Genomic DNA, 24,608 nt, shown 5'->3' with positions numbered 1-24,608 from the left:
GGGGCAGGCTGAGGGGTTTCTGAGTAAACCTGATATCGGTGGTCTCTCTCCACCTCTTCCCTCAGTCTCCACACGCTGATTGTTTTTCAAAGACTTCCACGCTGCGCTATTTGCATTTCAGATATATTTCCTAAATTCCCAAACGTGTCCCGGAACCAATCCTGCTCGAGCTGCTTTGGTTCAAAGTGTTGGAGGGACTTTTCTCTTGCTGTAAATCCTGAAAGATGAATATAAAGGCTGCAGATGCACCGTGCTGCTCGACTTTGATCTTGTTTTATACTTTTTTATCCTGCGCAGAGTCTTCATTTGTGTAAAACTCCTCACACTGGGTTGGAGAATATCAGCGCTTAGCTGTGCTGCATCAGTGAAGCAGCTCGATCACGCATACACAAACACACACACACGCGGGCACACATGAACTAAGAGATGGAAAGAGTTTGGGGAGAGTTTGAAATCTGCAAACTTTTGGAGGTTGTGGCTTCTGCATATTGTGTACCTACAGCTTTCAGGAGTGTGTCATGACAGGTAAATTTATGAATCTTTATGCTCATGGTGTAGAGCTTGCTGTATTGCAAAATTGCCTGACTTTTCTTTTTTTGTGGAATACAGAAACATGTTTGTATACAAACTAGTAGGGCTGCACAATATATCGTTTCAGCATCGATATCGCAATGTGTGCATCCCAAAAAAAGTTTTCTCCATAAACTTGCAGCAGAGCTGCAGCAAATGAAATGGTTTGTCCATTTGTCATCCTCTGAGAAAAAGGTTGATGGTCACCTAGTTACGAGAGACGCCAGGGGAGCACAAAGAGAAGAGATGTTTTGCTTAAATATTTTTGTTTTTGACTATTAAAGTTATTTGCCTTGCTAATGTTGGTAAATTAAATAAAATGGTTAAATAAAAAAATCTGAATATTCCTAAATGTATTGTTAAAAAATATTTAATAATTACCGATATCAAGTTAAACATGAAATCGTGATCAGTTCTTTGCAAAAACACCCAGCCCTACCTAAACTACCTTAAAATCTATTGATAAGGAACAAATTAAAATCAGAATTATTGTAGTTAAATTATAGTAGTTAATTATTGAAATTAAAGTAAAAGTCGTAGATAATGGTTGACCAATAATGGAAAGCAAGCCTTGAAAAAAAAAAGTGTGACTATGAATTCTTTCCAAGTAGTGCTATTTAATCATTTAGTGATATTGTATACACTTAAATGCATTATATCATAATATTTATAGCAGAAAAATTAAATATCGCAATGTCAAATTTTGTTCAATATTGTCCATGGAAACAATTTTTTTGTTTGGTATTTGTCAAATACAGTTGTAGTTTTTGATTATTTCTTAGTTTGATTTCATTATATTATACATTTTACTATGAGAAATACTTTATTTATGTGCTTTTGTGTTTGTCTTGTATAAATAATAACTATAGCTTTATTTTAATTACTTTTTATATTTAATTTAATTTATATTTAATACTTAATTTTAAAATAAAAAAAATGTAAAATGGCTATTTTTGTAATATATTCTGTAAATGAACATTTTTTTTCTAGATTTATATAATGTTCGATAATACTGTTGTTTTCACTGTACTGTAATTCATCTCTTGTATTCTATTCCAAGGTTCATACATTTTATTTATTTAAAGTAAGTATTAAAGTTTTTTAGTCTAGTGACCCCAGATTAATAAAGAGACTTAGCTGAAAAGAAAATGAATGAATGAATGAATGAATGAATGAATGAATGAATGAATGAACGAATGAAGTATTTAAGTTTATTCACCAGTACTTGAATAGTATGGTGGTCATTACACAGGATTTTACAAGACAATATTTTATTTTATTTTATTTTATATTATTTTATTTTAGCAACGTTGACAAAAGTCCCATTTATACTGAAAAATTATCTTCTGTCTGTCTGGCTATCTGTCTGTCTGTCTGTCTGTCTGTCTGTCTCTCTGTCTGGCTGGCTGCATTCATGTTATTTATGATCATTCATATTTATTTTGTTCAATATAACTTGCTGGGCTTGTTTCAAGTATACTGCCTGACACGTTGAGTCCTAATGAGTATTTCTCGAAGCGAGACTTCATTAGTAAGTCCTCCGTTCTGCTCTCCAGGATCTTCTTTCCTCTTCCTCCGGCTCTGCCCTCCTGTCTGGTGTCCTGGCAGCACTTTTCTCATTCTTAATTGGTTGTCATTTGCGGTGCCAGTGTGTGATTGAGATCAGGTGTGTGTGGGTGGGATTAAATGGCTGATGTAAACCATCATTTTTATTGCTGGCCAGGTTTGACCACCTGTTCAGTCCGCTGGCACAGAAAGCGAGGCTCCCTTTCCTAACTCAGATCTTCATCAGATGCCCGTTACCTGACAGAATCTGTCACATGACACAGATCGGATGCCAACTTGTGGTCATTATTTTCACCAGTGCTGTCTCTGCCAGCCACACTGGCCACAAACACCTATCAGATGAAAAATAAAAATATTGAAAGGAAAATAATAATAATAATAAATAAATCAATAAATATAGATAGATAAATATGTCCTCCACCCCCTCCCTCACAATGTCTGCCTTTCAGTCTGAAATTCTGCAGTGTGTCAGACATGATTTGTGGCCATTTGAGTAAACTGATACACACTAACTGATCTTATCAACTCACAAGTGAGACATTGCGTTTTAGTGTAGGGGTTACACAGATTACACACACATACACCGATAAGACCCAGGAGTCTTTTAAAAGCTTTTTTTTTTTTTTAAGGGAAATGCCAGCAGATTCTTATTTTACTATTTTAAGACACAGAGACAGTTTCTCCTGAATCTGTTCTGGGTTCAGCTAGAAAAAGATGTGGCTGCCATGAGAGAGTGTTTTTGGGAAGCTGACTTGCTCTTTCTGGATCACTGTTGATTTTTTTGCTAAATATAAAGCTAATTCACTACTTATTGTTTTTTGGGGGATGTGGTGATGTCAGATTCTGCTGATTTAAATGCCACCAAATAAACTTTATGTACTGTATAGATAGTGAAGTCAATCCAGGCTCATTCTGAAAACATACCATATACATTTCTGTAGAGTGCCAGATTGGGCCCAGTAGGTACTTTTTTGCTGTTTTTGTTTTCGCAAATCCATCAGGGGACGCAGTGTATGCTTTTTCAGATCTCAAATTTCTCTTGCTAGAACATTTGCACTTGTTTGTTCTGCGTAAATCCACCAGAGACCACTACTGACTGACTGACCGACTGACCGAATGACTGACCCACTCTCCTCGTTCCCTAAACCCAACCTACATTTTTTATAAAGCAATCCAAAAAAAAAAAAAAGCCCTGTCGGCAGGCTGATTTTTACCACATTTTCAAATTTTACCACGTTCTCACCCTGTTATTTTCTTGTTTATTTATTTATTTTTTTGGCTTTTGTTTTTGTTGTACCTGCTTTTTGGAACCATTCTTTGCCAGATTCAAACCCTGTCGCCAAGGTCAACACCTCATTGCGTCTCAAGTTCACTAACGTATATGGGAGAAACTGGACAAACTAGTAGCAGTGGGAAAGCTGTCCATATGACGGTAAGCAGTCAACTGGTAAGCACGAAAAGTAACAGCATCATACCGCCCCGTAGCGCTGATTTTAAAGACTAAATGCGGCCATAAGTAAGGTACGTTTTCAGAATGTGCCCATGTTGGGTGAAGTTATGATTTGATTTTATTTGTTTATTTTCAAACAGGAAAATTAAAGCTTATGATAATGACTTTGCTTAACAGCTGTTTTATTAGTAAAATTTGACATCAAATGCTGTTGTTTGTCATTGTTGTCAGCAAAAGTGGATTTACTGTATAGCGTTCATGGAATTATTCTTTAATCTTTTTGTAGATATATAGTTTGTGAAGCATTACACCAGGGTTATTATAGAAAACTAAAAATAACACAAACAAGGAATCTAAAAACAATCTTTTAACTTGATAAAATATGTCAGTGGTACCAAAGAAATGTTCAGAAGTCTGAAAATATTTACTTAAGAATTATATTTTGATAATTTATAAATGATTCAGAAAATATACTGTCTAAATAGGGTATAGTGACTTTTTATTCCAGCTAGTTTCCTCAATTAATTCTCTCCTTCAATTATTATCATTTAAAATAGAACTCAACCAAAACTATTTTAAATCTATACAGACATTTGAATACAGAAATGATAAAAACAACTGAAAATGTTGAAATTATTTATTATATTGATTACACTTATAGACCATTTTGAGTGCTGTAAACAAAAACAATAGTCTCAATGTATTTCCTGTTTTACAATTGTATTACTATAGCTTCAGAGAATCCAAAAAGAGCCACATATTGATAAATAATGTTATGGTAGCTTTATTTTACCATTTACGTTATGATTGAATTGCGTCTTTGAAATTTGATAACAAGTAGTAAATGCACATTGAAATGGTCTATTTAGATCTAACATTGCTCTAAATACAATATTGTTATCAAGCAAGATTTTAAACGAATTTAACAAAATACCTTTAAGAATTATTGAGAACATTTACTGCTATTTTCTCGATTTATTTAAACAGTAGAATGTAATAAGTTGACCTTACAAAACCGATTGCCTTAAAATTTCTAAGTACTGGAGTGTATTATTTTTAAGTGAGCATAACTTAAAACAGTTAGTGTTTACAACTTCTACAAAATTCTTAGTTGTGTTAACTTCTTATTAGTGTTCACATTACTAGGAAAATATTAGAAAACTGATTGCCTTAAAATCATAGAGTAAGCTAAACTAAAATAATTAAGTAAAGACAAAAACTAATACCTTACTTACTCCCAGGGCCGTGTATATCGAAGTTGATATTTAACCACACCATGTTGGTGTTTCATAACATCTCATTTTTACGAGGTGGGTCATTAGTCCAATGCTCAACCCCCAAACCTAGAGGACCAGGACATACACTACAATTTAGCTTACCTGATTGACTTATAACTTCTCACAAAAATGCCAACTGACCCAGCTGAGGCTGGAACCAGCGATCTTCTTGCTGTGAGGTGACAGCACTACCCACTGCACCACCTGTTTCCTCAGTTCCCTCATCATCATTTTCTGTCAATAACATGCTTTTAAAAAATAAAAACTCAAAAGTTGTAAATATATATTATTGTAAGTCAAGATTACTTGAATATATTTAGTTTTACAACTTAATGTTCTAAAAAGTTGGGATTACTTGTTTAAATATTGTAAGATAAACAAACTTATTCATAAATGAACTGCACATAATTTTATTAATGAGAACAGCTATTGCTTTTTACAGTGTATGGGTCATAGCTACATCTTTGAGTTTAATAGGTGGCGGCAAAAAATGTGTGAAGTCATCGAGGATTCTAGATAAATCGGCAGCGAGGCAGTGATGTGAACTTCACATCAGTTGTTGTGACTCATTCATACTGTATGTTGGATCTGTACCCTTTTACTTAGCCTATTTTGTGTTGCTAAATGAGCCTAAAGGTTTATGGGCTGTAGCATAATATTGACCAAGATAACTATCATTAAAACAAGCATGCAAATTATTATAAATCATTAGGATCAGTCCGTTTTATATATGTAAACTAATTGAAATAAATTAATTAGTATTAACTTATACTTGTGTTTGTTTGTCTCCAGACTTTAGCTTTACCCTATAGTTTGAATCCCTCTGATTTGGAGTTTTTATATCTTTGTGAAGATTAAAAACATTGTCAGGTCAGCTATAAAAACCTGAACTACTTAATATTTAACCAGGCAGGTCACTTCTAAATTAATTTTTATTAACCAGCATGACCTGACATGTCAGTATTGATTACAGCACATTTGTCCCCAGAGTCTCTCAACATGCACAATGTTCATCGATTGCAAAGACTGCTGATAGATATAAAAACACTCATGTGAGCGCTGATTCATTAATATCTTTAGACATTCTTATGCAGCCTTGTGTTCTGATATGCAGATTGTTGCTTGAGGGGAAGAGAGAGAAAGAGAGAGTGGAAGGAGAACAGTGGAACTACAAACACATTAATTTTATAGTGCACAAAGCAGAGCAGCTACCAGCCTGCAGCATTTGTTACAGCACTGGAAAACCTGTCTGAATAGAAGGAGGAAAGGAAGATGAAAGAGGCTGTAGGTGATGGGTGAAAATTCTTTGATGCCTTTTGGTCTGTCGGTCATAATGAGGTCTACAATGCAAAAGTTGAATGGAGATGTGTGTGCGTGTGCGTGTTTGTTTTTTGTCTGTAGGTTTGTAGCTTGTGTTTGAACTTAAAATGTGGCTCGAAATGATGTGAGCTCTCTGACATGGCATGATTGTTTGAGTCTTGGTCAACCGAGTGAGGACAGGACCATTCGAGCATGGTTGAATACACTGAATGACAAAGAGAGAAAAACACAGAGCAAGAGAGCGAGAGAGGTTTGATCTGGACATACACTGTACTCGGGGGGGGGGGGGGGGATAAAACAGAAATGTCTGCATGTGATGATGTCACCATCTGCAAAAATTCCAGTGGGACTAATTAAATGAATGGAACGGAGACGCCTCTCTCTCTCTCTCTCTCTCTCTCTCTCTCTCTCTCTCTTTCTCTCTCTAAATGTTTAAGATGCAGCCGCTGTACTGTGAAACACTAACTGGGTTAAAAAAAGCCTTACTGCAAGTATAGGCTTAATAGGGTTACACTAGAAGCACTACTGCTCCTTCACACTTCAAATAGTGCGATTATCCCTTTAAATGGGTGCTATCCTACCTCTCCAACTCACTATACAACTTTAAATATTACTTTAACAATCACATACTGACCTTAAGTCTCAGTAATACTGTTGCTTTCTAAATACTGTTCTATATCACTGAAATTCGCAACACAGGCTCATTGGGAAAATTTGTCCAGGATTACATTTTTGAGAACCAAGAAATATGTGTTCGGGGATACATATGCAGCGATTCTCACTTGAATGGGCATTATAAGTGGTTATCAGCTGATAGATATGGGCCAGAAGGGGCCTTCTGCACCTGCTAATATTCATCCAACCACATGGTTAAGCAGCTATAGATCACATACGACTGTGGCCGAAAGTTAACAATAATTATTTATATTATTTATTTAATTTCCCATTAATAGATTTTATTAACATCTACCCCTACCCCAATCCTAAACCCAACTATGGGTGTAACAGATCACGGTTGATCCGTGTTGCTTACAAATTACAATCCACAGTTCAGAACACGTGACCTGCGGATTATTAACTTTTTTTGTATTTGTAGGTTAATCCAACATTTATAACAATTGTAGAGGCCTCCCATGTCATTCAAATCACAAAAGCATTTTGGCTTCCCTGTAAACTATAATGATGATGGAAAACGTTGGGGTAAGACCTACCTAACTGCTTTTGGCTTAAAGGTGTTTTCAGTCACTGTTTGTTTAGCCTGCATTAAGGCTTTCAGTGTTAAGCTGCACAATTAAACATTAAAAGATCAAGATCTTGATTCAAACCCGAGCAATATGAATGATAAATGATAATGGTTTGCATATGTTTATTAATCCTTCAAAACACTGCATTTGAATCTACATTTGATTGAGAGAGATTTAATTTTTACACTTTTTCAGTTCGTTACAAAAAAATTAAATAATACAGAAGTACTGGGAGAACAGTTTATAGTTCTGATATAAACACTAATGTTTATTGTAAAGATTTAAATCCCTGTTTAATGGAACTTGACGCTGGTGAATGTAGTAGTATTAAATTGTGTAACAAATGGGTGGCAGCAAACAACCATCAAAATTATGTCACTGAATAGGTTTTCAAAAATCATCCACCTATAATGAAACTTTATGTTATTTGATATTTTATGTGTGAATTGTTGAATTTTTAATTGAAAATAATTTTGATATGTTGTACAAGATGATAAACTTCTATATTTAGCATTATCAGCAACAATAGCAAAGATCATTTTTCATATTGGTTCTTTCTTAATTTTTATTTTTAGAAAAATTACTAGTTCTGTTTGTTAAAACCAATGGTTTTTGTAGTAATATGTTTGTATAAATGAAAAGCAAATGACATTGTCTCCTCCCCTTTTTGCTGATCCAAAAAATGGTCCGATCCATGACACAAAAACCGTAGTGTGATCTGAACCGTGAGATTTGTGATCCATTACACCACTGAACCCAACAGTCACAGTAATGTAAAAACAGATTTTGAGTCTTCTCTATTAGTATAGATGATTTGCCATGTGGTTGGATGATAACAGCCTTCTGAGCATACCATATCTATCAGCTGATAATCACTGATAATGGCCACTCAATCGAGTGATAACATACAAAGCTGGTGAAATATCTCTGTATTTTGTGTGTAAAATGAATGCTACAGTGGGGTACAGTACCGCTGGCTGCTTACTCAGTATGGATGGCTTTTCCAGTGTGTATTTTAACACAAATGCTAGCGCCAGACTTACAACGCATATCATAGCGAAGGACTGATCTTAAAAATAATTTTATAATTAATTAATAAAATATTTCTTCCACTTAAGTTGTTAAGAAACCTTTAGGATGACAGGATCAATGATGATAATTATTTTATCACAAGTCTAAGACTTTTTTGAGTTATTTGAGTTACTTTTTTAGGTTATTTACTAAACTATATTATTTAAATAATTTATGGAGCTGAATGCAGTAAATAAAAAGGTTGAAAACAAGCCTATGCAAAAGCCAGCTTTAATAACCAAATTATTTAACAAAACATGAGTACTGCAGTAAAATTTTTGTAGTTTTTTTTTTAAGCATGATATATAAAAGATAGTGAGGGTATGAAAAGTGAATTGTTTGTTTTAAAACTTTTGAATCATAATTTGTCCAATAATAAACTTGAAACACACCTGGTTGTTGTCATGCAGTGAACTCAGCCAATTGTATAATAGCGGTGTCGTCATCAGAGCTCGTGCAGCCGCTCTTCAGAAGCTGCATGGTCTGAATCGGTCATCTGATCTCGGAGCACTGTCGCGGTACTTTGATGCCACATGTGACAGTCATGTGGCGTCTGTGCAGCATCAATCCGGACAAAATTTCTAACCAGCATGCACCGCTTTAAGACAGATTTCGATCGATCTGCGCAACACTGCATGAAGTCGAACGCACCTAATATCTAGAGAAGTGACCACACGGCTCGGCACTGTTTATAGAATTTACTGTGTGTTTAAGATGTGTCTGTTGGTTACAATGTGAAATAAATCCACACTTTGCTGATGAACTGTTAGTAAACACTTTACCAGCAAAAAAACACTTCCATGTTCTCTGCCATTGTCATGGGTTTTTCTGCAGTTGCCTCTAATCAACACCTCTCTCAACACGTACAGTATGCCTGTGCATGACATCATCATTTTCAAAGACTTTTTATCTGGTGTCTACAAGGACATGACAAAGAGAGTATTTTCAAAAATAACACTTTGAAACCTGTTTTCTGATTTTGATGCTTTTTTGGTCATAAAAATGGAGCTGTCATGAACAGGCAAACAGGAAATAAGGTTTCTAGCTTTGTTTTGTAGTCGGCTCCTTATACTTTAGAAATACTGCCACTCTTTCTCTGAAATACTTTCATATAGGTCATAAATACTACTACTTTAGCTCTGAAATATTGTGTTGTCCCTTATAAATACTGCCAAAAATTAAATAAGTAAGTTTCAAGTACCTCAAAAATAATTTACCTCAAATTCTTTGCTATCTTTTATACGGTTAAAAGTCTGCCACTTAATCTCTGGAAACAGTCTTGCAGTTTAGAAATATGTCCACTCTGTCTTTAAAGTACTATATCACATAAATGCTGCCTCTAACTTTGAAATACAGTGCTACACTTTTATATTAACTGGACAACTGTATTTTACCTCTGAATTAACCAGTTTATTTTTGAAACACAATTTTTTACTTTCTTCTTTCTCTTTTACAGTCAATGTCATTTATAGTGTCCACTTCTTTATAAACAGCAGTGCCTTTGTTAGGAGAACTTACTGTAAATAAAGTAAAATACTGGGAAACAGTACTAACACAGTTCGAATGATAGTTATATTAAAAATTAAAATAGAACTTACATCAGTTTAAGCCTCTTGTCCCTTATAATTTTCAAAATGAATTGCAATGTTTAAGTAACTAGCAATTAAAGTCTTGGTGGAGATTTGCTAGTGATTAAGCGTGACTGTTATTAATGCAGAGGAATGTTGATGACGCTAGCCAGTGGGTGTTTGGCAGTGTTTACTGAGAGCTCCTAAAGAACTAATGAACACACAGCGGAAGTTCAGCCATCAAAGAAGAGCAGCCAGAGCAAACACAGAGAAACACACACACACGCACACACACGCACACACACACACACACACACACGCACACACACGCACACACACGCACACACACACACACACACACACACACACACACACACACACACACACACACACACACACACACACACACACACACACACACACTGCCCTTCTGCTCTGTGATAAATCTGCTCAAATTCCAAAAAAAAAAAGACAAGGTTATGGAGTATAATGAAAGTAATAATGTAGCTTGGTATATATTATTTTGTTTATTTCTACTGTTTAGTCTAAATTGATCCTCAAATTAAACTCTAACAAATGCATATGAAATAAGATAAGCTGCAAAAATATCTGTCCAGATATTTTCAAAGCTAATTTTTATGAATAATTAATTTTCTGAGCAGTTTTGATGATGAAAGAGGGTTTGTGCTAGTGAAAGCTGTTAGTAAATCTGGTCCTAAATGTTAATATGTGATCCTGAACCACAGGATTCTGGTCTTTTTTGCACATGCACAGACAAAAATACACTGTATAGGTCAAATGAGGCCAAAAATTGTTAAACTATTAAGTAAATATCTGACTGTAAATATATAAAAACTCATTTTTTTATTAGCAATGTACATTGCTTGGCACTTCATATGTACTGTAAAACTTTAAATGGGATGTTCTCAATATTTTCCAAAACAGGTTCATTGTGAAAACATTCCCCTATACACATTTCTGGAGAGGATGAATTATGTAGCCAGAGCTACGTGCAGCTGCATTTTGTCCCTAAAATGAATGCTATGAGGCCATGTGATGCTGCTGACAGTTTGTTTTTTTTCCGTGCTGCCAGCTTACCTCCGTGTGGACGGCTTTTCCGCTGTTAACCAATTTGCACCACATATGTTGGCAGACTTAAAAAGGCAGAGTTGACCACAATGACAGGTTTGAGTCCAACAAAGAATAGTTCCAGAAAGGAGATAAAGCAAAAGCATGATAAAGCAAAAACATTATCGGTAAGTCGAACAGTCAGTCAGTCAGTTGACAGCGGATTTAAGCCCTAAAATGGCAGAAATTTGAGACCTGAAAAAGCATGCACAGCAGCCTCTAAATGGCCAGTTTGTGGTCTCTGGTCACATATTAGTTATTTATTTTTAAATGTCTATTAAAATATGTCCATCCCAATTGATTTTATGTTAACCCCAGAACAGGACTTGAAGTGTCTGTAGAATAAAAACAGGGTTTGGTGCAGAAATGACACACTGCAGAGTTTTGCGATTATGATTTGAGAATAAATGACAGTGACAGTCTTTTTTTTTTGTGTGTTCATGTCTGTCCACCTGCACACTGTAAATCTCCCTCCAGGCAGGGGTTTTCCTGCCCAACCCTCAGCTTTAAACAGTAGAGATTTCTATGAGCTCTGCTGGTTGAAAGATAATTAGCACGCTAAATCTGCATAATTTGACACATTCCCACAGCGACTCATAGACTTTCCTGAGCCAGGCAAACCATTTCCAAATCACCTCTTTATGTTGATTATCTTCCTCTTTCTTCCACAAACTCTACTCTCTGTGCAAACATTTTTGGTATTGTTTTTCCACCAAAAAATCATCTTAATCTGCTGATTAACTTTTTTTTATGAGGTTTTAGGTAAGTTAAAGTATAGTGAAAGTGCACTTTTTCTCTAACATTTTATTGTAAACACTATTGGTTGGGTTAAATAAGGGTTTAGATCAGAAGTTCACTCCTCATTCTGATCCTCATTAGATCAGAAGTTCACTCCTCTGCCATCTCATTTTTGACATTTTTGGTATTTTTTTCCATAAAACTACATCTTAATCTGCTGAACAACAGTTTTTATGAAGTTTTAGGTACGTACAACTATGTGGTTGCAGTGCACTTTTACTCTGATAACAAGTGTATCTGAAACAGAAAACATAACCTAAGGAACCTATTTCTCGTTCACTAAAAAGTAGACAGCGCCCTCTAGTGGATTTGTCATCTGAAACATGCAACAAAATGTATCCAGAGCAATGTATTTTACATTTTTTTTAAAAACAGAGACTGATGCAAGTATTTCTATTGAGCCGGTTGGATTTTCCAGCTTTCAATGTATTCACTTTTATAGTATAGAGGCAATAGTTTGCATCTTCTAAAAGTGTGTAGAAACTCTGGTTGTAAAGCAAGCTATGAAGCAGAAACAAGCCATCGAAGCATTGCTCGTGCATATACCGTAAGTTTATGCAACTATCAAACATTTATTGCACATTTAGCTTAGTACCAAATTAAATGCCAAACCCATGAATAGCGATATGACAATGTGCAAGCTTTGGAAGTGTTCATGGAAGCAATAATGCTTTGATCATTGCCCTGAATTCGATACACATACTGTATATTCTCTATAAAAAATATAATGACAATAAAGAAATTGTAATTAATCAATATGAGTGTGTGGTTGTGTGTTGATGGCTGATTACAAAGTAATGCTAGAATAGGGCATTACAAAACTGCAGGGGGGAAAAACAGCAAAGAGTTCGCTAAGAATGAACTGTGCCCACTAATAATGTCATTTATTTGCACATGCTGTTTGTGTTGTGTTAGCACCCAATTCTCCAAAGGAATTATGCAAATCAGGTAACGGTGCAAACACCCCTAAAATTAGTGCTGAATGCAATTTGCACAGCACCATTCCCCATATTGCAGGATGTTTCTGTGTTCCAGAGATTGTGAAAGATGCAGAAACTATTGCGATCTAGCATATTCTGCACAGACTGAACAGCATCGCTCCACCGCGGCAGTCCAGGCATCTGAATCAGCTCTTTAAAATTCATCAATGCCATGTTTTTGGAAAAATGCCCAGTTCTCGCACTTTTCTCCATCATTTGAGCATCATTGGGTGAATTACTGTTGCCATGATCAATAGAAAATGTACACAAACTAATAGTCTGTTTTCCAAAAATGACTCAGTGATGGAAGTGTACTCTTATTGGATAGCTGGTATTTTATTTGTTCTGATACGATGTCTCAGAAGTGTTATGACTGTAATTCTCTTTTAAAAATTAAAGAAATGTATGGCAGTACATTTTCAAAATGTATATTGTACTTAATGTGTCCATATTTGGTATCTTAAATGCACAATCAGTACCTAAAGTATAAATTTTATTAATGGACAACAGTCATTCGCACACAGCCGCACACACACATACTGTGATTTGTGAGCAAAAAACAGTAATTATGCAATTATGTGTACAGCGCCACACACTCTGGAACTTAAATGCTTTTTAATGTGAATCAAAAAGATGAGGTAAACTTTACATTTGCACAGATTAATTAACTAGACCTCTCTTAGCAATGAAGTTAACACTTGTGCGCTGTTAAAATTCACTATCCTTTTGTTATGTTAGGGATGAAAACATCCACTGAATTAAACTGCTGTAAAAATGCATCAGATATTTTTTATATATATATATATATATATATATATATATATATATATATATATATATATATATATATATATATATATATATATATATATATATATATATATATATATATATATATATATATATATATATATATATATATTGCGTAAATCTGCTAATCAACCCCAATCCTGATCAAAACTACTAAATTGTTAAGGAAATACAGGATTTTAACTCTTTAATTGCCAAGTTCACAAATGATGTCACTGTTTTGGTGAAAAAACTCACAAAAGGATTTATTTTAAATCTAAAAATTAATTGTGGACTGGATTTAATTTTTACCTTTTATTACAGTCTTGGACATGTGAACAATTAATAACATTGGCTTTGATGCATTGTTAATTTTTTTTCTGACTGTGGCTATTTTTGTCACATTAACTTTCATTATAACCACACTTTAGATCATTTTGGAAGGGCACTTTCTGTCCAAGACTAAAATAGGGCTCAACCTGTGCAGTGCACATGCCCTTGTGTGCACGTGCTTGCACACTAGTGTAGGTGCGCAAAGGTCACTCACATTCACAGACACACATACACACATGCTGTAATTTGCTCTTATACTCCATATAAAATCCTAAAACTAAGCCTTTTTTTTTTTTTTTTGTACAGGCCTGTCTAAAGGGGTAATGTTGCCAACTGATGATCAACAGTAAAAATGACTCATTTTATCTCTTCCCAACTAGAAAAAACACCAACAATTAAAGATGTATTATTACATGGTGTCATGGTTTTGCAATAATAAAAAAAGTGGTTATAAATGGAAGTCAAAAAGGCAAAATAAGCCACCAACAGTAAATTAGGTTGATTTTTTTAAATTAATCAAAAACAATGCATCAAAGGCAATGTTGTTTCATATGTGTAAGACTTTGATAAAAGGCTAAACAAATCCAGTCCACAATTAGTTTTTATATTAAAAATGTCATTTTGTGTGTTTTTCACCAAATCAGTGACATCAATTTTGAATTTGGCAATTAAAGAGTTAAAATCTTGTAGTTTTCTAACCAATTTTGTAGTTTTAATCAGGACTGAGGTTAATGAACATACAGTATTTATGCAAAATAAATAGAAAAACAATATTAGTCTGATGCATGTTTACAGCTGTTTAATTTAGTGGATGTTTTCATACCTAATATAGCAACAGGCTAAAAAAAATTGCATTGTATTGTTGATTTTTTTTACATTTTTTTATTTAAAGCTTTTTCTCAAGATATGTGCCAAAATAAGATTTGTCACCACAATTATTCTGCTAGCTGAAACACTGAAAGTGTTATGGTCAAATTGAGACAGAAAATCACCCCAGAGTGGATGAAAACATCCCCACACAGTACATAAGGGTTAAGCACACAGATTGCATGAAATTATTATTTAGAAGTTGTTAAACATATAAATGGAAATATAGATGCGCTGCTTTTAAAATAGGCATGTATTAATGATGGCAAGGATTGTGACAATTCTGCTGTGGTTTGTTGCAGAAATCAGAGTCTTGAGTGCAAAGGAAATGTTCCATTTTGAGTAGTGATTAATGATTCAGAAGATGCTTTAGAAACATACATATCCTGCTGAACTTTTGTGAAAATAAAATATACAAGCGAGCATAACAGATGTATTTATGTAAAAAGAAATCTAATAAAATATGAAACTGTACTTATTAAAATATGTAAAAGAATATGTGTTCATACAAACTTGCATTAAATTGAAATGATTCTATCTGACAAATGTGTAAAATCTGGTGGTCTCAAACAGAGTAAAGTATAAAGATTTAATAATGACCATTATTTTTTCAAATAGGGTTTTGGGGACATGCTTATAATGAATTGCCACTGTGTTTACAACAATTTAAAATCAAGCATAAAAATACTATAACTGCACCTATAAAGACCCCCCCAATATATCTATAATGCATATTGTACAGTTACAAAGACTCATTAGTAATAATTCAACAGACTTTGTTCAAAATAGCTGAAGGCTTTTATATAGTGGATAAAAGCCCCTGTTGCCTTATAAATTGTTATTGTGCTAAATCTGTGTTAACATATTATTGAGCTTTTTCTAACTATTGTATAACATAACATTTTAACATAGCAGACTATATCTTTATATCAGACTGCCCTAAAAGCGACAAGTTGATTTGACCTAGATTAGCGAGTAAACCCATTGTAAATTGGAACTGTTAAGTCGGTTTTACTTAATTTTTATAACTATGCACATACACTACCTGGCAAAAGTCATGTTACTGTACCTATCCAAGTTTTAGGAACAAAAAAGAATAACTTGACTTCTAGTTGATCATTTGGTATCAGAAGTGGCTCATATGAAATGCAAAAGCTTCTAGATTATGCTTATTTTACGTAAATAAATTATAATCATGCCTTGATTTATAATTTTTTAATTAGGACATCTGACTTTGCTTAGAAAAAAGTCGTCACTTAACAGAAAAGATGTACAGTATTGAATATAAAGTCATGGTGCAGTGGAAAAAGATATTTCAGACAGCATTAGGAGTTTTTTGCATCTGAACTCTTCAAATATAAATTTAAGAGTTCACACTCAGATATTGCTTGACACTCTTAGCAGGTTTGGCATACTGTTTTGGGAGAGATCCCTGAGCTTGGAGATAATTGAGCCTAGGGCTTCCTCATGGTTAATTAGCATATTCTGGGATTCGAGATCGGGACACTGGTAAGGAGGAAAAGGAGGAGATGAGGTGGAAGGGGGCATTCTTCCAAAATGAAGATAAAGCTGTGGTCACACTGCACTTTTCTCCCCATAGACTTCCATTCATACGCATGCGAATGCGTCAGACCGGAAACGCAAGGTTGTGCTCCAAGTTTCGCAGCTCACTGCATTGCATAGTTTAACTCTGACCTGTGAAATTGCATCATTTGGCTGAGTAAGACCAATCGAGGATATTTTTTGTCTCTCTGGACAAAAATTTTTAAATATGGACTGATCGCTAGCTTTTTAAAATATGTAATCATCTTGTTTAATCCCGCCCCTTTTCGCAGCGTCGTACGACAGAATTTTGCACACACAAACTCTAGTGTGACTGCGCATAAGGCTGTAGGGTGAAATCGTTCTCTTTATTGTAGGCTTAGATCGATCTGATTGCATTATAAAATAAAAGTAAATAAGTAAAAATAAGCTTTTCTTGGTATGTCTTTGGCTTGTATATAAACAAATTCACTACCACCATCCACCACTAGGCATTCAGCATCTGCTAGAAGCTTACTCTCTCTCTCTCTTTCTCTCTGTGAGGAACTGTATAATTCACTGTTTGGGAGCACTCAGCAGTGTATCAGAAAACATTCAGGGAGAACATGATGACATTTAGATAGCGCCAGAGGAGAGAATGAGATCCTTTCCAGAAACATGCTCGCTAATAGCCTTTGTGATCAGTGTATCGCTCATGAGCTGATATGCTTTATTTATGTGTGTGTGTTTCAGGATGCAGGAGCGGGCGCTGCAGAGGGCGTTTGCGTGGATCGTACTGGTATTTTTGGCCCTTGTGTTGTTTTGGGGTCATTTGTCTGAAGCGTCTTCTCACCGCAGTCACATCGGTAAGTCAAGTTCATCTGGTCATGACCCTTGCTACCACTTTAATTGAGTTTAAACCTACAGCGTTGTGGGTTTTAATGAGGCGTCTCATTAAAAAAAGCAGCTGATGTAGATTGCATTAAGTCAGATCTGGGGCGATATTATCATAAACATTTTAATGCTGTTGTTTTGTTTTTGTGTGTAGTTCTTGTAGACGTTTGAACAACATATACTCACAGCCCAAAGACAGACAGTGGTGTGTGTGTGTGTGTGTGTTTTTTTTTTTTTTTTTTGTGGACAGCTCAGTGGTAGGTGGATGCTTAGATCAGCTTAAAATAGTCTAGAGAACGTTCTCTATTTATGAGGAGAAGCGCTGATGGACCGCAGGACTCTGACGTCTCTGGGGTCGTGAAGAGGCTACTGCAGAATGCTACACTCTGAAAAAAAAAAAAAAAACAAACACTGAAATTGGCTTCATTTTTGTTTTTGCACTCAGATTTTTAAGGTACATTTCATTTGTATACTTTAGATACATTTGCTTAACTAAGTTGTGTGAAAGTAACATGGTTTGTGGAGTACATTTGACTTCTTTGTAGTACTCAAACATTTTAGCAGTCATTTCAGCTGTCATTTTAAAGTGTATACTTAAATTAAAAGCTTTTATAGTAAGTGAACAATGCGACACATTTCTTGTTGCAATTTACACCTACCGCGTACTTTATTAGGTACACCTTACTAGTACCGTGTTAGACCCCCTTTTGTCTTCAGAAACTGCCTTAATCCTTTGTGGCATAGATTCAGCAAGGTACTGGAAATATTACTCAGAGATTTTGGCCTGTATTGACGTTATAGTATCTCACAGTGGTGTTTTTCCAATCTGCTATTGTCCAATTGTCCAGTTTCCTGTTCTTAGCTGACAGGAGTGGCACCCGGTATGGACTTCTGCTGTTGTAGCCCCTCCGCTTCAAGGTTTGACGTGTTGTAGAACTGCCGCTCACTGGATAATTTCTCTTTTTCTGACCATTCTCTGTAAACCCTAGAGATGCTTGTGCGTGAAAATCCCAGTAGATAAGCTTTCTAAGTTTCTCAAATATTCATACCAGCCCACCTGGCACCAACAACCAGGCCGCTCTCAATGTCACTTAAATCACCTATTTTCGCCATTCTGATGCTCAGTTTGAACTGCAGCATATTGTCTTCACCTTGTCTACATGCTTAAATGCGTTGAGTTTCTGCCATGTGATTGGCTGATTAGAAATTTGTGTAAATGAGCAGTTGGACAGTTGTACCCAATAAAGTGGCCGGTGAGTGTATATAGTAATTATACTGTTTCTATAAGGTTGGTTATTGTGACCATTTTTATTCAATAATGATTGTTTTGTTTTGAGGAATCCAAAAGATGGTGACATTAAAGATGAGAGGCAAAAGTACAGATAATATTCACATTCTCAGAATTAAAGCATCCACAAGTTGATATTTCATTAATCATTGTTGTTTTGTTAAACTGATGGTCAGTCAAAAATTGTATTTTAACCCTGATATCAGAGATATTCATACCTTGTAAACAACACAGAATGACTTCATTTTGGTGTGTTTATAAATATCATTTTTAATAATGAGACTTATTTCTATTTATTGATATTTATTCTTTTTGATAAATGAGATTTTGTTTTTTCTTTGCACTTGTTTCTCTTACTGTAATTAAAATACATTTTGGGTCATACTTTATTTTGATGGCCCATTTGTTGATTTTAAGTTACATTGCATCTACATGTACATGGCAACTAATTTTCCTTAGATTATAAGTAGATTGTTAGGTTGAGGTTAGGATTAGGTTAGGGTTAGTGTAAATTGACATGCAATTGCAAAGTTTCTTACAGTCAGTTAAATGTCTGTTAAGGGAGCAGTATCAACAGATATTAAGCAGACAGTCTACTAATACTAATACCACATTTTGTTTCTGACATCCTTTAGGGTTTAGTATGTCTTTAAATTATTTAGGACTGTGATATACCAAGCTGACCATTAGCCTTCGGGCAGAAGGCTATTTTAATGTCTCCTTACCTGAGCATTTCAATGCACAAATATTTTCATAACATATATCACTGAGAAAAGAAAAGAACAAGTGATCAACATGATAGATATTTAGGATGGTGGTAAGCAAGTGCTGCTTTGTTTATGGTTTGCACATCTGTAGTTGTAATTTTGGTATCTCGATTTAAATGAGGAATATAGACTAAAGATGCCTACCCCTACCTATGTAGACAGTCATTTTCTTACATGAACCAACTATTTACATTAATTATTTATAGTCTTATTAGTGTTCTCAAGTGAAGCTTAAAGGCTGGTATTCTGCTGTTCTGGATGTTTCACTGCCTTTACATTGATTTCAAGGTATGAGGATTAATTTCTTGACCCTGCTAACCCTAAAGTTCTGATTAAGGGATACTGAACTTATTTAATACTGTAATATGTTATGAAATAGTAGTAATGTTATGAAACATTATTGCAGTTTAGAATGTGTTAGAATTTTTTACATATTTTAAAATGTAATATTTCTTTGTGATGGCAAAGAGGACTTTTAGCATCATTGCACCAGATTTCAGTGTCATTTTAATACACACTTAATTTTGTACAAAATCATAATTAGTTTAGGCAGTTTTCTTTGGTGCATAGAAAGTGTAGAAATATAAATCTGTTTTATCTTCATTTTTGATCCTTGTAATGTATCTTATTGACATGAAACATACTGAGCATTATATCGTTTCCCAGGTCTTATTACTCTTAATTGTTTTTATCTATAGTAAATCAAAAGTGTAGTTATTTGTTCATTTTGATATGTTCATCATATTGCAATATTTACCTGAATTTGTAAACAAGCCACTGATGCAACACAGTGCAATTTGCCATTTCCCCCCATTCAACTGACTGTAAGAACACTAGTTTTTAGGACATGGCAATAATAAATAGGAACAATTTTGTGAAGTTGTCAAGAAATAAATAAACAATTTAAGCTTCTTGTCTTATAGTATTAATATAACTTTTGTTAAACGAACTGGTTTTGTGTTGTGCATCTGCACTGCTTGTTTCTTTTCTTTTGGGTTGAGCAGATTTCATTTCTTGACAACATGACTCATTCACTGTGTGAACTTCACTCGTCTGTAGCAGCTGAATGGAAGATCAGATTTTGTTCTTGAGGCTGGAGGGAACCTTACACAGAAATATCAAAACATTAGATTGAGAATGGGATGTGAATTCAATGCATTCATTGTGGTGTAATTAATCAAATTATTTATAGATTGTACTCCTGGAATATATTTATGTGTAGCCTTCACATTCAATGGCTTTTGGTATGTTTTATGTAAAAAAAAAAAAAAAAAAAAAAAAAAAAATATATATATATATATATATATATATATATATATATATATATATATATATATATATATATATATATATATATATATATATATATATATATATAAATTTTTTTCATTTATATAAGATGTTTAAAATACATTTTTTAGACTTTAAAAAACAAAAACAAAAAAAATAAAAAAAAAACAGGACTTTAATACTGGACTTCTAAAAACGCTACTGTACCAGGACTTCTGCTGTAACTTCAGTGTCAGTGAAAGACTATCCAACAAACACACACACACAGTGAATTGTGCAGTGTTTCTGCATTTTTAAGTAGTTGAAGTGTTTTAATTACTCACGCTCACCTCCTTCGCCATAGTATGCTAAAACAATATAGCGCATTTAAAATAAATGACATCAATACCGGTGTATCATAACCAGTTATGAAATAGTACTGAACCAATACCAAATTGTTCGCCTCTGCATCGCGGAGCACTGAAGAAACAATTAATTTTGACACCTCTTATAATTTTTTTATGTAAATATAGGTTAAACCTGATTTTTTTGTTTAAATATCTCTATTATATTATTTTCAGTTCATACATACTCAGCTTCTTGCTGTGTACCTTTGATTATTTTTTTGTATTTAAAGTAGAACATGCATCAACATTTTAACATAAAGAAATCCCATTTACCTTTTAGGATAAAAATTATATAATATTCACTGTACTAAAATCACTGCTTATAATTTGCTCACTTTTACTTTTTTTTAGTTACAATTTATTTTTAGGTCTTCTCACTATTAACAAACCATTAACTTTTAGTTCAATAAACTCCCAATTTAATTAATAGTTATTAAGGTTGGGTTTATATATTAGGATAAATTAGTAAATGTACAATATTATCATGCAGAATATGTATTTTTCTATTATCACTAATACAAATACAATATTGATAGGCTGGTAATAATAAGTCACTACTTAATAGTCAGAACTGGTACTCAGACTGAAATGTTTACCCTTTTCTTTCTTATTAAGATTAGATATGCTGTAAACATACAGTACATGTTAGATTATATAGTAGTTAAGGATATATTGTGCATCAAATCCTCAACCATGTTGTTGTCAGTCATCTCTGCTAAATCTCATCATGCAAAAATAAAAAATAAACACATTCACACTTGTAACTTATACGCATGGTCAGCACCGCATTTTACCCAGGGTTACAAAACAATGCTATGGGGAAGGATTTATGCAGCTTTGTGGTCTTAATCCAGGATTGCATTGCCAATCTTGTGCAGTATGAACAGTTGTTACAATGTTGTACAATTGCAAGATGCGTAGCAGAAGCCAAGCAACCACATTCCTCATAGACACAAAAATTCCACTGTATTCAAACAGATGCATAAGCAATCTCAAAAAAATGTATAAAAAATGTCAAAAAGTGATAAAAATAAGAGATCTGGAAGACAGTAGATCCAGTTCATTCATAACATTATAGTTTAAAAATCATTCATTCATTCATTTTCTTGTCGGATTAGTCCTTTTATTAATCCGGGGTCACCACAGCAGAATGAACCGCCAACTTATCCAGCACGTTTTTACGCAGCAGACGCCCTTCCAGCCACAACCCATCTCTGGAAAACATCCACATTCACACACACACACACACTCATACACAATTTAACCTACCAATTCACCTGTACTACATGTCTTTGGACTGTGGGGGAAACCGAAGCACCCGGAGTAAACCCACGCAAACGCAGGGAGAACATGCAAACTCCTCACAGAAACGCCATCTGAGCCGAAGTTCGAACCAGCAACCCAGCAACCTTCTTGCTGTGAGGCGACAGCACTACCTACTGCGCCACTACGTCGCCAGTTTAAAAATCTATTCAATAAAACTGTGATACGACACTCAGAAATAAAGGCAGCTGTCACTGGAGTGATACAGTACCTGTTCAAAATGTATGTAAAATATATTAGTATCTAATAAAAGCTACAAAAGTGTACGCTTTGAAAACAAGCCCTAGTGACAGCTGAAACACAGTGTGAAACAGTAGAGCATATTGTAAATACCCAGTATTAATTATTAACCTCAGGTAAAACATACAGTGTGTTGTGTGAAACATGAAGCAGGATAAACCAGGGTTTATAAGATTACATGGGGTTTATATTAAATATATTTAGAAAAATAGTGCGAAAAGACTCAATAATCCTCAAAACTATCTCATTTGTTTGTGCTATGTTTGAGCTGATTTGTGCACAAATGGATGACATCAGTTTTGTACCATTTAAAAATTATGCTTGTTTCTAAACAAGGAAAATATATACAGCGTTTGATTTAACAAGGTAAATATATACATGAGCAATATTACACGAGTAGCAGTGCGATATGGCTGTATGTCCCACCAGTGATGATATACAGCCATATTGCACTGCTACTCATGTGATATTACATTTATACAACAGTTCAACGGCAATCATGTAAACAAAAAAGAAAATTAATTACGGAGAGTCTAAAAACCTTTTTGTATATATGAGGAACTATTTTCTTTTACCATTCTTTCACATCTGCAGCTAGCGTCAGAGCAGCAGAAACTGTTGTTACTTAACAAACTTCACTTTTTAACTAGTATTTGAATCATTCTCCGGCCTGATGTAAAAGTAATGACAAAGTGATGTCATTTTTGCCCACATTTTAAGGCTAAACGGCATGAAATGCCAGCAGTCTAGAGACATGTGCCAGTATTTCTCTGTTGCCATCGCGACATCACAATAATTAACCATGAAAAAGCCAAAGCAACGCAATGGCTAGCAGCTTACTGTTGTGTTTGTGATAAGGAAAAATTCTAAAATCATGTGGGCATTTCTTCTTTCTTTTTACTAGACTAGTCTGCAGTAACAAAAACAAAAAGTAACTCAGGGTTATACAAAGAGTGGCCAGAACAAAATACATACATTCAACCCAGGCTCATTCTGAATTCGTAGTACCGTGGATGTTTCCTGATATATTCCCATTGCAACCAGTTTGTCCAGTTAGCTCGTCGTAAAATCCCAAAACGTGGTGAAAATCAGACGGGGGCTTTCGTTTTCTGGACGGCTTTTGTAAATTGTTGGTTGGGTTTAAAGAAGTAAGTGGGTGGGCGGGTCAATCTGTAAAATTGGTTGGGTTCAGGGAAAGAGGAGGGTGGGTCAGCCGTTTAGCTGATCGCCCAGTCAATCATTCAGTCAGTCAGACAGACGGTTGTTCAACAGCGGCCTCTGGTGGGTTTAAACAAGAACAGTGCAATAGGCACCTCTCGTAGATTCGCGAAAACAAAAACTGCAAAAATACGTACCTCCTGGGACGTATTTTGAGGTCTCCAGAAAAGTCCACGAGACTACTTTTTCAGAATGAGCCTGGGTTGCACACATTCCTAATGTGAGTCCAATGTCACACTTAATACACACTACAATTACCATGGTATAAATACAGCACTACAACATACAAAGTAAAGAGATCGACTCAGTATATCACTTACCTGTTTAATAAATATTTGATCAGCTGTAGTTAGAAATGATGCTGTTTTCTCCTGTAAGGGCTTATTATGCAGTCTCTGTCGCCATCTCGTTGATAGACAACATCAACCATTTTGCTCTGCTCAATGACAGGCTGATTAATGCCGATGGTCTGTACCTCAGAAATTATAAATATTTAAAATAGGCACTGTTCTTATAAATAAACTGCAGAGATGCAATCTAAACAACTACATTCTCACATAAAAAGCCTCAAAAGTACATTATGTTGTCCAACAGCTGCAATATTTGTCAAACTGTAGTGAGTTTATTGATCTTCTGCCATTCTATATGGTTAATACTAAATGGTGAGGAGCTTGTATGAGTTCTGATATTGCAGAATATCACACAGCTATCAGCCAGTCA

At 34.6% G+C, this 24,608-nt stretch overlaps 1 protein-coding gene across 2 annotated transcripts in view; it reads left to right on the top strand.

The window, feature by feature from the left end:
• The window catches only part of tafa3b (TAFA chemokine like family member 3b), a 154,024-nt gene that overhangs the window by 67,765 nt on the left and 61,651 nt on the right, over nucleotides 1-24,608 (top strand). Inside the window, exon 2 of one of the 2 annotated variants that reach the window (XM_087262543.1) lies at nucleotides 17,236-17,348. In XM_087262543.1, the coding sequence (XP_087118669.1) occupies nucleotides 17,237-17,348 (112 nt within the window). In that variant the 5' untranslated portion in view covers nucleotide 17,236. Of the gene's footprint in view, nucleotides 1-17,235; nucleotides 17,349-24,608 lie in introns of those variants that run through there. The other variant, NM_001130795.1, reaches the window with a different exon arrangement.

The sequence above is a fragment of the Danio rerio genome, chromosome 8, assembly GCF_052040795.2.
Source record: "Danio rerio strain M-AB ecotype USA chromosome 8, GRCz13ab, whole genome shotgun sequence".
Taxonomy (NCBI): domain Eukaryota; kingdom Metazoa; phylum Chordata; class Actinopteri; order Cypriniformes; family Danionidae; genus Danio; species Danio rerio.
Note: the sequence above shows the minus strand (reverse complement) of the source record. Positions and strands in the feature narration are given on the sequence as shown.